The sequence below is a fragment of the Solanum tuberosum genome, unplaced genomic scaffold (assembly GCF_000226075.1).
Source record: "Solanum tuberosum cultivar DM 1-3 516 R44 unplaced genomic scaffold, SolTub_3.0 scf00689, whole genome shotgun sequence".
In the NCBI taxonomy this organism is placed as follows: Eukaryota; Viridiplantae; Streptophyta; class Magnoliopsida; order Solanales; family Solanaceae; genus Solanum; species Solanum tuberosum.
The window spans coordinates 147,211-166,282 of record NW_006239607.1 but is presented as its reverse complement, the minus strand read 5'-3'; the positions used below and the strand labels follow the sequence as shown (position 1 = coordinate 166,282).

General features: G+C 33.9%; 2 protein-coding genes across 2 annotated transcripts; one reads left to right on the top strand and one right to left on the bottom strand.

The window, feature by feature from the left end:
• Nucleotides 1-3,740: 3,740 nt before the first annotated feature.
• Nucleotides 3,741-9,912, top strand: LOC102602595 (probable serine/threonine-protein kinase At1g54610). The gene is made up of 7 exons (XM_006366848.2): nt 3,741-4,348; nt 4,586-4,870; nt 6,888-7,205; nt 7,411-7,638; nt 8,503-8,603; nt 8,672-8,792; nt 9,360-9,912. The coding sequence occupies exons 1-7, from the start codon at nt 4,052-4,054 to the stop codon at nt 9,711-9,713; spliced, it is 1,704 nt and encodes a 567-aa protein (XP_006366910.1). The 5' UTR covers nt 3,741-4,051; the 3' UTR covers nt 9,714-9,912.
• Nucleotides 9,913-11,786: 1,874 nt separating this feature from the next.
• On the bottom strand, nt 11,787-18,761 carry LOC102602262 (pyruvate dehydrogenase E1 component subunit beta-1, mitochondrial). The gene is made up of 15 exons (XM_006366847.2): nt 18,611-18,761; nt 18,382-18,460; nt 18,210-18,278; nt 18,037-18,117; nt 17,857-17,883; nt 17,661-17,723; nt 17,480-17,566; nt 15,770-15,895; nt 14,132-14,265; nt 13,973-14,045; nt 13,828-13,893; nt 13,556-13,594; nt 13,305-13,429; nt 13,042-13,156; nt 11,787-12,301 (listed from the first exon to the last, which is right to left on the bottom strand). Exons 2-15 carry the CDS (start codon nt 18,430-18,432, stop codon nt 12,224-12,226), a joined length of 1,134 nt encoding a protein of 377 aa, XP_006366909.1. The 5' UTR covers nt 18,433-18,460; nt 18,611-18,761; the 3' UTR covers nt 11,787-12,223.
• Nucleotides 18,762-19,072: the final 311 nt, after the last annotated feature.

Genomic DNA, 19,072 nt, shown 5'->3' with positions numbered 1-19,072 from the left:
GAAAACTCAAAATTACCAATATATTTTAGCATGTAGTTGTTTCATATACATCAGTCACTGTACACTAAGAAAAAACTAAACAAAACAACAATTATAGACTAGTCTAAGTACATTGTCCATTTTTCTTTCATAACATTATTATATTAATATATATATATGTAGCATCCTAACTTCAATATAAATGGAAAGAGTTGGAACTGTATTAGTTCTGACCTGGAGAAGTACGCCTCCCATTTTCCATTTGTCTAACGCCGCTGCGAGTAAGTCCTCGCCTATTCCCTTTATCTCTTTTCTTTTCTAAATAAACTACTTTTGTACCAAAAAGTGACAAACCCTAATAGCTTATTTTAATAAATAGGTATAAGTCAAATTGTATAGGTTCTTAAATGAATTTTCAGACTTGACCCATTTTTTTTATCAATTACTAAATAAATACCCGCTAGTTAAATAACCATAGTTATTGAATAGTTTAAAATTCTCAAACCAACTTCACCGACTAATCATAAATGACTCGGGACAACTATCGGTAGGGGTAAAATAGTAATTTTGTATAAATTTCTAAAAAATGACTTTACGGGTCATTACATCGGGACAACTATCGGTAGGGGTAAAATAGTAATTTTGCATAAATTTCTAAAAATGACTTTACGGGTCATTACAAATAATTATCTTGATTCTGTTCTTTTTTTTAAAAAAAATACATTAAAAAGTCTTAGTTAGACAATAAACCTAGGGCCACCATATTTTATTATAATAAAAATGGAAATCTACCTATACCTTGAGAAACTTTTCTTTATATTCTTCTTGTGGACCTCTAATATCCCCATCAACCCCCACCCCACCCCCCAAACCACCCAAAAAAAAAACTTGGAATTCTTTTTTATTTATTTTTTAGAAAAAAGTCCTCCATTTTATGTTTTTGGACTTTGTATAGTGAGTTGTGAAATTTAAGTCATTTTCAGTCTTTCGTAGCCTCTTTTACATTTTATTCCTTTCAAACTAGCTTCTCTTTTTTCTTCAGTTCAAACGACTAAATTTGACAATTTTAGATTTTTTAAGTCAAACACAACTTATTTTAAAGACAATCCACCATTCATTAATGTCATTATTCCTTTCATTATTCAACATTGTTAAATTAGGAAAAAAGTTGTATCATGTATGAGAATATTCATACATGAGATTAATGAGATTCTTCTATACTAGTGACGGGCTAAAACAACATTTCGTGATACCAATCAAAATTAGTTTTTTCAAATCAATTTTTCATGATATTTTTTTTTATAAATGTATTCTACCTATAACAATAGTGGACATCATTATACTGCACTTACACTTTATCTAAAAAAATTGTCCTCTCTTGTAACAGGTTTACTCAAATAGATGGAAGAGAAGGCTATCAAATATTTTGACCTTACATTTTTGTGATAAAAAATAATAATACTCCCTTTATTAAAAAAATTCACTTTAACTTATTTAATGCTCATTAAAAAATATAATTTACTAAATTATTCCTATTTGTTAATGTTTATTGAAAATTAACCACTATATATTAAGAAAAGGTAATTCTTTAATACAAATATATAATTGGAAAAATATATTAAAATTTTAAAATAACTCCTTTGTTTAGCGGAGTGATATTTATTTTGGGATGAAAAAGGTATAATTGTTGTTTTAGAAAAAAATGTGAAATGATGTAGGGGCCGATTACAATTGGTAACCTCACCCAAAGACATTGCTTCGTAAATCGTAATAAATGCAAAAGATGCTATTTGTTAAATACTCCCAGAGAGGTAGGTGAGTTTCTGACCAATATATAAACCATTGTCTAATGATTTGTTCATTCAATTTAATAATTATATGACTCCACATTTTTACTTTAATAGTTGTCGCATGTAGGATTTATAAATTTTTACCATATGTTGTTCTACTATAATAAGTAATGTAGTGTTAAGTATTTAATAGGAATAGTTTCAGAGACCTCCTGTCATGTGGTTTCACTCTATAAAACGATTTTGTGAAATTTAAAAGTAAAAAAAGATGTTTATGTCTTATAGTCTTAACTTAAAGATATGTAAAATGTATCGAAATATTTTTTAATTTTGTGATATTCAATATATCACGTGGAAAATTAAAATTAAGAAATTGTTAAAAAGAAAAGAGGCAATCTTTTTAAAACTGACTAAAAAAAGTATAAGAAACATATTAAAACGGAGAGAATAATTTTTATGTGGACTTGTTCTTATCAACAAGTAGATTTATATTCCAATTACTATTACAATTAGAGGTTGTCATAGTAAGGTATTGAAAATTTTGGTTCATTAATTTTTATTTTTGATTTTTTAATATATTATGTCATTATCATATTAAATTAATTTGATATGATTCACTATTTTAAAGTTTGATTATGATATTTTGCGATATGGTAAATAATTATTCTGATCGACTTCAACTTACATATACTTATATAATAGGAAATTATAACTGTGACTTTTAAAGAAACATCTTAATTATATTATAATATCTTACCCATGTTGAAATATTCAACATAAAGTACAACACAATTTTCTTTTGTTAATCAATCATTTAAAAAACACATTTTAATCAAGATAAAGTAGTTAAAATTTCAATGTCAAATAATTAATTTTATCTAATTATAATTTTATATTTGTTATCAGCATATATAATAATAACATATGAATTTTATATATAACTATATATTCAAATATGATTTTTAATATTTTAATATCAAAAGATTTAATTTTGATATGATATTAATATCTTCTATACTATTCACACTCCTAATTACAAGTAGATTATGTAGCTAATATCCATGGTGATCCTAGAGTCTAGGACATTTAATCTAAGAAGACATTAGAACAAGTAGAATAACACTTAATAGTGTCATTTACTACTTTTCTCATTTCATTAATTATAAATTAAATTCCGTTATCTATCATGTCATTAATTAGAGGAGCATGCTTTGACAAATGATGATTGAACGAAAAAAATATTCCCTCCCTTCCTTTTTTTAATGGTCACAATTTCCTTTTTTTAAGTTAAATAGTATACATTTTTAATGTGTATTTTTTTTTATCATATCAATATTAGAAAAATGCAAACTTATAATACTTTACATACAATTTAAAAATATTGAATTAATATAATTTAATTTAGCGTTGAATATTAATTAAATTGACTTTTGAAAAAGTTAAACACGACTGCTATTTTGGATACTTCCGTAAAATTGAAAAATATTGAATGAATATAATCTAATTTAACTTTGAATATTAATTAAACTGACTCTAAGAAAAGTTTGACGCGACTACTATTTTGGAACGGAGCGAGTAACACAAATAAATGAAAGAAAAGAGTCAAAAGTCCCAAGTGTACAATAAATATAATCTAACTTAACTTTGAATATTAATTAAATTGACTCTAAAAAAAAATTTGACGCGACTATTATTTTGGAACGGAGCGAGTAACACAAATAAATAAAAGAAAAGAGTCAAAAGTTCCCAAGTGTACTAGTAAAAGGTTGCATTTTTCTTAGCATGTCTTTCACAAAACCAACCCACCCTTTTGACTTTTTAGTTTGTGACTACCAATTTTTAACATTTTATTTCTAATCAAACCTTGACCTAATTTTTTGACACAGACTAATCAGTAGTACAACATTATATAAAACATAAGAAAAAAATGACTTTTAAAAAGTAACATATAAAAAAGGAGAAAACCCTCAACTGAAAAACTGACCCCCTTTTTCACTTCACACAGCCCAAACTGTTCCCTTTCTAAATTTATTCTCTCAAAACCAACAAAGTTTTAGTAGAGTGATAGCAATTCTTTTTAAAATTTTGGGTATAAAGTTTCGGATTTGAGTTTTGGGTACGGAATCACAGTGGCATACACTCCATAAACCCAATATATTACAGAGGATTTCATGATTTGCAATAAATGCTAGCAAAAAATCTAGCTATTTTCATCTGCCCTGTTTTTGGTGACATTGAATATACAACAAAAATGACTGGTTAAACTTACTTCACTGATTATTATGGGATGTGTTTTTGGAAAAATTGTTAGTGACGGGAGGACACAGAATTCTAACAATCGGAATGCTTCCGACGGTGGTGTTGGAGCTCCAGGGGATGAGGTGAAGATCACTCAACCTCCACCGGCAGAAGGACCAAATCGCACAGAGTCGGTGTCTGAGTATTACAGTTTCAGAACATTGGGAAACTCTTTTGCAACGAATCAGCAAGGGTGGCCGTCGTGGCTTGTTGCCGTTGCTGGAGATGCTATAAAAGATTGGACTCCTCGCCGAGCGGATACCTTCCAGAAAATTGAAAAGGTAATCATTAATGCCTCGTATATATATATATCACTGTTTTAGCGCAATGTACTATGTTTTAATGGGGTACAAAGTAATTATGTGTGTCCTTAATTGTATTGCAATAATGAATGCTTTGATACAAAGTAAGAAATGCACAATTTTTAGGGCCTAGGGGTGGATTTCAAGGAATTGGTACAATAGGCTTTGGTAGTTGTACTTTTGTTGTTCAATTTGCCTGTTTATGTGTGAATGCAGATTGGGCAAGGAACATATAGCAATGTATATAAAGCAAAGGACTTGATCACAGGGAAGATTGTTGCATTGAAGAAAGTTAGGTTTGATACATTGGAGCCAGAGAGTGTGAAGTTCATGGCAAGAGAAATACTTGTTTTGAAAAAACTGGACCATCCCAATGTCATCAAACTTGAAGGTTTGGTAACTTCGAGAATGTCGTCTAGTTTGTACCTTGTTTTCGAGTACATGGAGCATGATCTGGCTGGTCTAGCTGCTGTTCAAAAGGTCAAATTTAGTGAATCACAGGTATTACTAATATCTCTTTTTACCTTCAGAAGAAGAGGTTGGTTGATGTACTTTTAACTTGATATATTCACTTGTGTGTTTTGTATGCTTTCTTGGTGTTATCTTGGCTTTTGTCTAATGTATGTGTCAGACTTGATAGTTAGTTTCCAGAAAAATAGTGTGCTTATCTGAGTACTATTCTTCGAAATTACCTTTTTTGCTTTGTTTTGTTATTTTGTTTGTGTAATTTGGCTTTCCTTTCGTTATGGAATCTGGTCTATCTGCTCTAATTATGTAGTGTCATTTGTCTTCTAGCTTTCGTTCTTGTGCTTTCTGATGTTACTGCTAGTCTTTTCTTAAGGCCATTGGGTCCGATCATGGTAGTTTGGGAATCCAATGCTGAGCTGGTTACAGATATTGCATTTTAGTTGTGCCTTTGAGTGAAATAGTGGTACCTTAGATGTATCGAAAATTCCCATCAATTCACTCAGCAAAGGGATATTACCTCACAAAACAAAAAATTATGACCTTCCTGTAAAAATTTCTTTCTGTTCTGTTCAAGTAGAACTATATTCAGAAAATATATTGAGTTTGCACAGTTTCATGTATTGAAAAGACATGGATATTTCCTTTACATGCTCTTTTTGATCTCCTTCAAAGACATTTATGTTGGGTATATTTTATTTGAAATATTACTCTTGATTCCCTTCCGTAGGTCATTTGATAGAGTATATGAGAAAAAATAATGCATGCATTAGCATTGTGTTTTATTAATATCTCGTTTGGTCAGTTATACACTTTGTTGTGTATTGAGGTATGGATTACTAATACCATGGATATCCATGTATTAGTAATACAAAGGGTTTCAACACATACATTAGATTGATTAATGACATAACTACCCCTCAAATCTCTCTGAAGACATTTTCCATTAACCAAAGCTAAAGAGTTTGGAGGGTATTTTTGTAACAAATAATTTTTTTATAGAAGTTATGCAATGCATCTTATTTTTAGTATACCAAACCAAATACTGCATAAGAAATAATCTTAGCATAACTAATGCATGCATTACTATTACATGCATTACTAATGCATCCATTTTACTATTGCATGCATTACTAATGCACTCTATTCAACATTTTTCTTATACACCCTACCAAACGACCCCTTAGTTGTAGTATTACATTGTAGTTTCTTGTCATTTGAGTTTGGTTACTATAGGTTGTTTCTTGTACTTTGGTTATCGTATTTTCTTGTTGTGATTACTGCTCAAGATGATTTGTCAAGTTGTCTATAGTATTTTGCCATGGCTTCTTCACTTCCATTGTTTCTTTTTCTATACTGTTTTTTCCTTGAGCTAAGGGTCTATCAAAAACAACCTCTCTACCTCCTAATATGTGGTAAGGCTCTACCCTCCCCAGACCCCACTTTGTGGAAATGTTTCACTGCTTCAAGACAACACACCTGAGAAATGCGGAGAGTATGATCTAAACAGGATTTTTAGCCATATCATTTGCATAGCAGATACTAAGTAAAATATACAAACAACATTTTGTCAACTAGTTTGGGATTGAGTCGCAGTAGTTGTATTATCTTTTTTAATGAGGGTCAAGGATTGGTATGGCCAACAAAACCATGTAACAGTACTTATCACAAATGGCATTCCACAAGATTGTGTCCTCTTCACCCTCCAACACACCTCATCTTCACCTCACCCCCACCCACTGCCCCCTGCCCATCACCCCACCCCACCCTCACCTCCCACAGTTTTTGTCTTAGATTATATACAAATGCTTTTAAGATAACATTTTTGCTTACGTACGGAAAACAAGAAGATAAGTAAGAAGCCGACTTATTTTCCTAACAAACATTTTCCTTCATACCGAACAGCGAACACACCCTACACGAATAACAGAATTGATAGCTAATCAATTATCTGTGGTCATGCAAGAGGTTGCCCTATTTATTCAACATATACCTGAATGAATTGGCAAGTATTAATTACTAGCTGAGTTGTCTAGTTTATATCTTATTGCAGGTAAAGTGCTACATGAAACAGTTACTCTCTGGTCTAGAGCATTGTCACAATAATGGAGTCCTACACCGTGATGTAAAAGGTTCCAATTTGCTGATTGATAATGAAGGAATTCTGAAAATAGCTGATTTTGGATTAGCTTCATTTTATGATCCTGAACACAAGCAACCTATGACTAGTCGTGTTGTGACTCTCTGGTACCGTCCACCTGAACTTCTGCTTGGAGCTACTAATTACGGTGTTGGTGTTGACCTGTGGAGTGCCGGGTGCATTTTGGCTGAGTTACTCGCAAGGAAGCCAATATTTCCTGGGAGAACGGAGGTGCTTTACTCTTTGTGCTACATTTGATATAAACTGCCTTCTTATTCTCCAGAAAATAAGATATTGAGACGCTGTTGATTACATTCTTGGTTGCCCAGCCACATTGCTGAATCTTTTTGATAGTTAATTATTTCTTTTTGTCCTTGAGGCATAGAGGTTAAGTAAATTGACTGACTTGGACACTCTTTGGCTTCTTACTGCATAGGTTGAGCAACTCCATAAAATATTTAGGTTGTGTGGCTCTCCATCCGAGGAGTATTGGAGGAAATTCAAGTTACCAAATGCTACTCTGTTTAAACCACAACAACCTTATAAACGCTGCATTGATGATACATTCAAGGAATTTCCACCCTCTTCACATCCTATGATTGCAACACTTCTTGCTATCGATCCTGATGAAAGAGGCACAGCAACTGCTGCTTTGAACAGCGAAGTAAGTCATCTGATCATTTGAATATTTCCTGAAAATGAAATCAATGCTGTTAAACTTTAGAGGTTGCTTAGTTGGTATGTGATTCCCTGTTTCGCTGTTAATATGTCTATTATTTCTTTTTTTTTAAGCGGCATTTATTTAGTTTCTGCAGATTAGAAGTCGTGTAACTCCTCCTATCTAGTTCTTTCTTTGGTTGCTTTCTACAAGTTACCTGTTATCTAGATTCTAGACTCTTTCTTTTGCTGGGAACCTAGATGCTCATAAATGATCCTTTATCCTTCTTTTGTATCCTTGTAGCTCCTCTTTCTCTTTCACTGTTTGCATCAAGATTCTTGTGCTTGTAACATGTCTTGTTGTTGTCTAAACTGAGAGTACACTGACTGTCTGCATTTCTTTAAGGAAATACTTTGGGAATCTTCCGAAGTGTATTTATGAGCGCTGCCCTTAGTAGAATTGGGTGTGTTTAAATGCTTTATTAATGGATAACAAGAAATGTCAAAAGTGTTGCTTCACTTTTAATCTTTTATACCTCTCTGCTCAATATTCAAGAATCCTGATGATATAATGGCTGATGATTGGAAAATGTCTTACTGGATATACATAGTTAATTGCAAACAGCATACCGACTCTCTAGAACTTTTCCATTCATGATACGCTGTTCAATTTTTTATGAGAATTTACAGTTGAACAATTTGTCCTCCTAGTCTCTTTGCTCTTTTACGGGGATCTTTCACCACTGTACTTAAAAGTTCCCCTCAGGAACCTCCCTCCTCCAACCTGCTGTGACTCACATGTGCTTAGATCTTACGTCGTCCAAGGCTTTTGCTGTATTTTATTTCTGATATGAGTACTTGTATTGTACAGTTCCTTACAACTGAACCATATCCTTGCGAGCCTTCAAGCTTGCCAAAATATCCTCCTAGCAAGGAAATGGATATAAAACTAAGAGATGAAGCTGCCAGGAGGTATCTCTAAATAATGTTGAAATTATTTTACCATGGCTTGCATCTACTGAGACCTATTTTCCTTTTAGGCAAAGTGGTTTGCACGGAAAAGCTCACACTGGTGATGGTGTCAAGAAAGTGAGACGTGAGAAAGTTAGTCGTGCAATTCCAGCTCCGGAGGCTAATGCAGAGCTCCAACCAAACCTCGATGTAAGTGAGACAAATTACGTTTTCTTTGTTGTCCAGCTTTTGTCCCAGTAAAATGCAGTGGTAGTTTATCGAGTCTTAATTAGGTTTCTTAGCCACATGTAACCAGTTCAGAACCAAGGAGTGTGTACAGGCAAGGAGCCACCGCACCCCCACTTTTTCATAATTTGAAATCCTTTTAGAGTGTATTTTAGTCCCGTAACTTTTCATAAAATTATCCCTTTTCTCCTTATTCTGCACGTTGCTCCTGTCTATAAATGCCTTGAAAGGTGCTCATTCTATATTAGACATATGGGGCAAAAGGTTATGTGTTATCTGATGTGCTGTGTTTGTTAAAATTTTAAACCTTAATATGAAGAGTGTTTGCATCACCTTTTTTCTCAGTATATCACTTTGCTTTGCATAGATGATATGTAGAGAGCCAAATAACTCTAGGACTAAGGATTGCTGGACCTAATATCACCTCATTTCCCTTCAAGCTGGCTCCCTTTGTCACTTGCTACTCTTCTTTGTCAAATTCCTATTCTTTTTCTTTGCATCCTCATACTCATCTCACTTATTTTTCTGCAGAGGTGGAGGATGATGACACAGGCTAATGCTAAGAGCAAGAGTGAAAAATTTCCTCCACCACATCAAGATGGAGCTGTTGGATACCCTCTTAATGCATCACATAATGGCCCTGCATCATTCAGTATAGCTGATGCTTCTTTTGATTCAAGTTTTGATCCAAAGTCACGATCTTTGAGAAGCACCACAACTACAGGTGGGACGTCGAGGCAGAGGAGAACCAAGAAAGAAGAGCCTCATATGGCTCTGTCTCGCAAATTTATCCATGCATTCCTTCCTTCTTCTTTTAGACCATCTATAGATATGAGACTGAGGGGTAGAGTTTCCGTTTCAGAGACATTTAGTCACCATAGATAAGAGAAAATTTCCCAAAGCAATAAATTTTGTGGCTTCAAGGATTTTTGGCTCCCTTTTGCTTGTTACTGTATTCTATTTTTAAACTTTGTAATTAAATTATACAACAGTTTTGTGTATCATATGGATTCTGGGGTTATAATTTACACCTGACATCCATTGTACAGTTGCAAGTCATAATCTCATTGAAGCCTTTAGGTAATTACTTGGTTTCTCATTTTCTTTCAAATCTTGCTTTCATCTATTTGTAAGCGTTGGGTTTTCTTGTTCTTAGCTTTTCCAAGCTGTTCCGTCATCTGGTAGCTGCTTGAAATAAGCTCAACTTGTTTTTTTCTTTTTCTGATTACAGAAGTTACAACGCTTAGTTTTAGTTTTTGTGTAGGAAGTAATGTTCAGTAGAACTGTCCCAAAGCTATGATCTAGTGATTATGTGTGGTAAGTAATGCTCAGTAGAGCTGACCCAAAGCTTTGGCCAGTGATTAGAGCGCAACGCGTCATATGTTGTCTGGTAATAAGGGGTCGTTTGGTTTGAATATAAGTTATGCTGGGATTAGTTATGATGGATAAGTTATACTGGGATAAGTTATGCTGGGATTAGTTATGATGGATAAGTTATACTGGGATAAGTTATGCTGGGATTAGTTATGATGGATAAGTTATACTGGGATAAGTTATGCTGGGATTAGTTATGATGGATAAGTTATACTGGGATAAGTTATGCTGGGATTAGTTATGATGGATAAGTTATACTGGGATAAGTTATGCTGAAATTAATTTTTATTGCTTATTTGGTTTGTCATATTCAAACTTATATTAATGGCATAATTTCTAAGAATAAATTGTTTGTTTACAAAAATACCCTTTACCTTATTTAGTTTTTTTTGTTTTTTACAGTTCTTTGCAAGTTTAGTTATTCATTCTTAAAAATAAAAAATTTCATCTTATTTAGCTTAAATATTTTTGGGTGTGCATTTCCATGATTGTGCCGTGTGTTTTTAAAATTAAACTTTCATCTTATTTAACTTAAAAATAAAACTTCCATCTTGTTTAGCTTAAAATAAAATTTTCATTTTTTTAGCTTAAAAATAAAACTTTCATCTTATTTAGTTTAAAAATAAAATCTTCATCTTATTTACCTTAAAAATAAGACTTCCATTTTAAGTTTATTAAAAGTAAAAGAAATTTTATTATTAAAGTTATTTACATTTTAATTGATATATAAAATATAATTTTTAAGTGAGTAATAAACTACTTAATAAAAAATATGCAATTTAGTAGTGTAGTGAACATTGAGAAATCAAAATATAAATAAGCATAAGAATTAGGCAAATAAATTCAACTTATATTATATTCATAAATAAAAATTGTATTTATAAAATGTAACTTTTTAATAGAAAAATATATTATCATAAGAGCAACGAATAATTAAGGTTGTGAATGTTATTATAAATGTTGTTAAACGTTATGTTAATATCCATGAATGTAAAGTGATGTATAAAAGTGGGGTTTAAGGAGGGTATTTTTGTTATTTTACCTACCCCATCACATGATAAGTTATTCTGGGATTGTTATTCCACCTCCACCCCAGGGAAGGATAACTTATTCCAGGACTAACTGTTAATCCAGGGATAAGTTATCCCACACTTGGCAGCCAAACAACAGATTAAAGGCCACTTAAATATTACCCTGGATAAAATCCTCTCCAAACGACCCCAAAGAGTGCAATTAGAGGCACATCACTCGTTGGAATCCTACAGCAAACAATACGTTAATCAAGTGGAGAAGGATACAGGTGTCACCACCCATCGATCTCTCAACTATGCCTCCCTGGTCTCAGATTTCTCTATTAATAAAAAAGTAATGCTCAGTAAGAGTTCAGTTCATTTAGTTTTGCAAGTCTCATTCTGGGACTGGTGTAGACTTCTTTGGCCTCTTTTCCTTCACAATGGGGATTTACGTGGAGTTCTTGAAAGTTTCAAGCCAATTTTTCATACCAATCACGTAAATCGTCAAAATTTCACAGTAGAATAATCCTAAGGTTATTCAATAAACAAAAATTTAACAAGTTACACCAAGTAATGTTATTTGAGCCTCTTCAAAAACTGGATTGGCGTTATTTGAGATCAATTCGCTGTTTTGTAGCTTGCAAATAATGCAAGCATACATCATATTACATATCACTGCAGAGTTTGTTCTCGTGAACCATCAGCAGTCAAAACTTGACAAAGAAGTTGCAATGGTGTCTACTACTTTCTCTTCCATCAGTAGTAGCATGTGTTTGTCTTACATAACATTTGGTAAAACCAGTGAAAAGAGAGCAAAGAAAACGGCAAAATTTATTTTCTACGGGATTTATTTCTAACATTTAGCTTTTTTCTTTTTCATGGACAAACTAAACTTCTCAGGATGGTAAATTTAGAAGCATCCACTCGCAGGTGGATAAAGAATCAATATCCACATAGAGGAAATAAAATGCTTAGAACCGGCTTGGCAGTCTTTGTTCCTACCAAAGCTTAAGCAGTTGCAGCCATTGGAACTGATTTTGCTGCTCTGTAACATGCCCTCTTTGCTCCACGAACAATATCTTCAATCTGAACAGGCAGATTCAAATATTTCAGAAGGAAAGACAACCAGTGGTGTCAACTGTTACTAGCAATTCAACAATAAGGGATGAGAAGATCTATTTCCTATGAGCTTCTTGGTTATCCATTGTTTTCCAAGTACAGCACCTTTATACCTCCAATATTTACGCATATATAGCTGTGTGCATGTTAATGACCTATGACCATTTTTTGGGAGTTGATATGATAAGACTTCATAAAATTTGCAGTTACATACACTTGTATTAATTTCTCAGTATTTTGTTGCAAAAATTTTCCCATTTTTTTCTCCCTATGCTTCTCAACTGATATGACGTGACAAACACTGCACTAGTTAGTATGATACGAATACTAACAATCCTCAGCTCACTCCTGGATATTTAATAGGCAACTGTTCTCCGGATAGAAGGAAGCTCATTCCAGGACATCGTGCTGGCATACTGATCCTAATGAATCATTCTACCAGCTGATCCTCTTTCCAGAGTACATCAAACACTAATCTTTCAACACCATTCAGTTATGTCAGAATTGCAGAGAGCACACAGATTAACAGCTAATCATGTCTTCTTTTCACCCTCCACCTCCACACCCTTTTGGGCTGATTAGGCACCCTTGTCCACCCATTTAATGATCAGTCATATTTACCATTTTTACCACAAAAACCATAACTAGGATCAAATGAAAGCTGCTCCAATTTATCGAAAAGGGAGAAAAAGAAGTCGAGTACTAACCTGTGGAACAGCCATTCTTTCTAGATTTGCTGCATATGGCATAGGAACATCAGCCCCAGATATCCTCTCAACAGGTGCATCAAGATACTCAAAACTTTCCTCAACCACAGATGCACTGATGCAAAAGGAAAATATAGTCTGGTAAGCTTGGCTGACTAAAAACAGGTAGGAAATAAAGCTTTTTTCTGCGTTCTTTTTTGGGGGATAGGGGTGGTTATTGCATGGAATTGTAATAGCATTAGGGGAGGAAGTATGTGGTAAACCAGATCTCAGCTCCAACGCCGTGTTGTGGGAACCCTTCTTCAACAGTTAAAAGTCTGTTGGTTTTCCTCACAGAAGCATTAATGGTGGATCTATCAAGTGGTCGGATAGAGCGCAAATTTATGACCTGTTAGCCCGAATAAAATGGAAAGACAAAGGATGAGAAGTGAAATGAAAGCTGAAACCTTAAAGAACATTACCATTTTAAAATTTAAAGACAAAACTAGACTATGAACTCTGGAGTCTCACATACCTCAGCACTAATTCCCTCTTTTGCAAGAATTTCAGCAGCCTTCAAGATTCAAACGCATGAAATGAATGATAATAGATAGAAACAGTATCATGCTATATAGTTTCTATGAAATATCTAATAAAATACCAAATCATAGCAATATTTAGTTATTGATGAAAATCAGCAAAAGCAAGTGGATCATGAGTTGCAGAACAGGATTAATCAAAGCATTGTATTAAGGACATGTTACATGCAAGAATTTAAATCTTCATCTAAGGTAAGTACAGACGAACCTTAAGAGCATAACCAACCATCTTTGAGAAAGCAGTAATTGTGATATCCTTTCCTTCACGTTCAATCTGCCAATGTTTGTAAAGTAAGGAACAACAGAAAAATATAAAATATACATAGAAACAATGACAGAAAGCAGGAGCTTGCCTTAGCTTTTCCAATGGGAAGAGAGAAACTAGAATCAAGAACTTCAGCAGAAACAGGGAAAGACTCACCATATCTGCATCAGTCAAGTCGCACAATGATAATAAGATATTAGGAGAAAAGTGAACGCACTTGAATAACTAACTCAGCAATGCAACTCACAGCAATTCATTTTCCAGAAAAACAACAGGATCTGGGTCCCTGATAGCAGCTTTTAGCAGGCCGCGAGCATCCTCAGAAGAGTATGGAGCTAGCACCTTCAATCCAGGACATGCACCAAACCACGCTGCATAGCACTGGAAAGATAATAAAAGGAAGAAATGTTGGGCCTATAGTAATTTAGATGCATATGACATACAAACATGCATACACCTTGATGGCAAGGACTGTAATAACTCACATGTATGTCTACTTGCTTAAATAACACAATCAAACAAAATGCAGTGAATGATCATGGGAAGAAACCCAAAGTTCTGGAGATGCATCTACTGACACTATCTCATACTTCCTGTTCCTCTGTAGTCCTCTATTTATTTATTTTGAAACTGGTAAATTAAAATTTAGAACAAAAATCACAAGTGAATAATGATGTAAAGTCCAGATGTAGCTCAATAGCTATAAACTAGTTATTGGGCAACGATGAACACTTGAAGAGAGATCCAAATGATAGATGAGAAACTCATCTAACATTTTTACTCCCTTCTCCTTTGTTTTCCAGACATGTAACGGTGTCCACCAATTAGATTTGGTGGATACCTGACTATATGTCTGGTATTTCTCTGTCGTCCTCTATTGCTGCCTGTAACAGTAGAAAATATTGTTTATAAAAGTGAAAAGCGCAAAATATGACAACAGCCATGGGACTTGGAAGCGCAAAAAGCAAGAAATGAAGTGTGCACTGCTTTGAAGTGAAGCACACTGTTTATGGAAAATTAAAAGATACCAACATATATGAATTTAGTGTATAAAATTGCAATAAGAATAACTAATTCAAACATCCATTGTACAATAATAGCAATTTCCACAGGGTACTTGCTACCCCCCACCACCACAGGTCACATTCAGCCTCTTCTCCACCTTTTCCACCACTCCATTTCATATCTCAAGTGCTTTGTATTTTGCACCCAAAGGGAGGCCCAAATAAGTAGAGGGCCCGAAGTCTCTAAGGTGTAATGATCCCTTTATTTTTGGTATAAGAGCTATGAAGGAGGCATTGTTGGATTTGACGATGTGGTAATGCTGATGGAACTTGGAAGTGGTTGAGAGCTCCCATATATATTACTTGCATGGGATGCACTTGTTGGAAAAGAGTAATCAAATATCAAATAGGTGTGTAGCTATGTATTTAAGTCTTTAATCATTTGTACTGTTTGACCATCATTTAGAAATGTGCTTAACCGCATATTCTGTTTTGGGGGGCTTTAACTCTTCTTAAGTACTGCTTTTCCATCCAGAAAAACTCACTCACTGAATAACTACTTCGTAGATTCGTCACCTTTTCAAAGAGTTTCAGCTGACCCAAGTTAACAAAGTCTGATTTCTTGTAAATCCATCTCTAAAGATGAACTCTCACCCTTTCTAGTTCATGAGTACCAATAGCTCTGAGAGGCAAAGATCAGAAAAGATAGGTCGTTCGGAGATATTAAACAGATAAATCAATGTAAAAAGACCAAATATTTACTGCATCACCTTTTGACAGTATACACATGTGATGCTTAGCTTGGTTTAACCTAACTTTAAGGAAACTCCAAGAGCAATATTAGGAAACTCAACAAGCTACATTTCGGTTCACTAACATACCTGAGAATGTTGAGCACCAACTCCAGCTGCAGCACCATTAGGACCCCTGAAGACGATGGGGACTGAGATCTGACCGGCAGACATGTAATTTGATTTTGCAGCAGAATTGATAATATGGTCAATTGCCTGCATGAATTCCAAAAGATTATACCTTCAGTCAGCATTCATAGGTATAAACCATAATCAAGAAATCTTGACAATATAACAATTTGTACAAAAATGATATCAATACGCAGTAACTTCACTAAAATCTCTTAACTGAAATGCTAGTCACGTGCCAGAACTAGAATGTCATGGTCCAATTAAGTAGAATCTCTATTGTTTATTCAAAGAGAAAGACTAAGATGCAGCAAAAACATTTGACAGGAGAAAGTAATAACAATCCCCATTCCTCCTAATACTGTTGGAGGAAGTTGTTCCTTCCAATTTGGAAGGAAACAAGTCCAGTAAAGTTAAACACCATTTGGCCAACAATTACTTATTGTATGGCCTGTGAGCCAATCCAACTTCCAATTTGAAGGAAACAAGCCCCATAAAGTTACATACCATTTGACCAACAATTACTTGATTATACAGCCTGTGTGCCAACCAGCATCTTACAACAAAGATACAGTTACATGCATCTTAGAGCTATATATTACCACAAGAAACATCAGATTCTTGTGTCCACAATGACTGAACAGAGTCAATATAAACAGGGACCTTGTAGTAACTTCCTAGTTTTTAGTTCAATATAAACAAGGACCTAGTAGTAACTTCCTCGTTTATATTTAGTACCACCGTGTTATATTTAGTTCAGACCACAGTTCCTCTAACTTAAGACAAACTTAACACAATAATATTCTAGTTGTGTCGATAAGGCATTCTTCTTTGCAAGCTTTTATAACTGAAGTAATGATGGGCATCCATTGCCCCTGAGGAAACACAAGCAGAAGAAAATGTTCACTAATGCAGTCCAACTCCGAGGCTCAGTGCCAATATACCAAAATCACCTTTTGTCCTCAAAGACTACAACCTAATTTTCCCTCCCACATTGACATTTTGTTAAGATTTTTTGCACTAAATTTAATACAATCTGCACAAGACAGAAAATACAGAAATGACAGGCAATACCATCTCAAATTATCAATCCAACTAATTGATCATGACATAATCCCAGCGTAATCAAGAGCAAAAAGAGCAAAAAAGCTCTAAGGTATGTTTGGCTCTCTAAGCCCAAATAGCAAATAAAGTGTGTGCTTCAATGACAAAAGCTGAATGGGAAAAAAATATAAATATATATTTAGTCCAAGACTAATAATTACAAGCATGAATGACAAAAATATATGAACAAAGAAACTAGAAAAAAGAACAATAAAGTGAATTATCAACTGGCAAGGAGAGTATGCCATAAAACATTGACGACATTGAAGCGCACATTAAGCGATGCAAAGCGCTCAAGAAGTTTTGAGCCTCGCTTCAGGGCTTAAGCGTGCCTTTGACAAAAACAATGATCCAACCTCTTGCAAGTTTACTTGTGCTCAACTATATCATCCAACATCTTAACAAGCTAAACATTAACAGTTGACTAATACAGACAGCTACCAAATGTGGGCCTCTGGAAATGATATTGGTGGATGGTTTTTGCATATTTATGTTCAAGGAAATAACAAATAAATATTAATAACAGAATTCAGAAGAACATAGCATCAGACAGAACAAAAGTCTGACCTGCATTGAAAAGTTGAAAGTCATGAATTCTATAACGGGCTTCAAGCCATGGTAAGCAGCACCAACTCCCATTCCAGTAAATCCAGCCTATAAAACAACATAAAAAAATGTTTTGTAGTACCTTAACATATAAATTCATCCACAAGAGCAGCTAATTAGTAATTGAATCCCAAGGATCTACCTCAGTAATAGGTGTATCAAGAACTCTTTGTGGACCATATTTATTCAATAGCCCTTTGGTAATCTGATGACAAATGCAGAAGAAGAAAAAGGTCAAGAACAGAGAAACTCAGATAAAAATAAATAAATGTGTAGTGAATGCAGGATTTAAGAGAAAGCTTGAAATAAATAATCAAGGTGAGAAAAGAACATCTAACCTTATAGGCTCCTTGGTATTCACCAACCTGAATGACACAGAATTTTGAAGAGAATTAAAATTACAGGTCAATTTTTCACGAGAAGAAATTGCAGAAGCATGTCTAAGGAGGTAGTGTGTACCCCTACCTTGCGAGGTAAAGAAAATTCGAAAAAAACAATAAAAAGAAAATCATTTATACCTCCTCCCCCATTATAAAGACCTTTGGATCCGCAGACATTTCTTCATCCAGAGCAGAATTTAGAGCATCACGGACAGTCATCTACACAAGTTTAAAACAATTACTTTTTTTCTATCAACATAACTAAACATCAAATAAGCAAATTGAAGTGCGAAAGAGAAGTGAAAAATTACCTCTTTAGTTGCTGAAGAAAAATTTCTAGATGCAAATACCCTGCTTCCCAACAGGAACTGATTCATATTCTGAAACCCAAAAAAACAAATAAACCATTTTTTCATTATTCAGAAACAAAAATTATCAAAATCAACTGAAAAAAAAAAAGATCAAAACTTGTTCAATTCTCACCAAAGCAGAAATGCCTCTGGTGGCCATTTTTCGATTTATAATCCCAGACATATCCGCTTCCTTCTAGCTATCAAATTCCCTATTGACAACCAAAACAAACAGATAACACACCGATTTTTCAAATCAAATACACTGAAAAGTTCACCAGATCAATAAGAAGAACATATATATCTATAAATTCAGTATGAATTCGAAATCAAAGGTTCGATCTGATTAATCGATAATATACCTGTAGATTAGGTGTTTGGTGGAGGCGGGCGCGAACAATTAGTCGAGAGTGACAAAATTGGGAATGTGAGAGAGGCACGCTAACTGCGGCTTTTTCCTCTTTCTTGTTATTTTATTTTATTATCAGAATAATCTCTCATTGGCGGCCTGCCATAGTTAAAGAAAAATAAAACATGATATAAATTTGTAAACATGTGGAGTTCTGGCCTTAAATGCTTGCCTATTTCATTTTTCGAGAGTCATATTACCTGAATTATGATTTAACAAGTAATATGAAATAGAATGAGTAGTATAAATAATATTAAAGTAGTTCAAGTAATAAGTTTATATTATCCTCGTATATTTTTAATTGTCATGGTTTCCTTTTGCAGAGTCAAATGATAAGAACTTTGACTAACATTTTACGATATATTCTTTTATCATACTGATATGTAAAAAATTGTAATTTATAGTACTTTTCGTA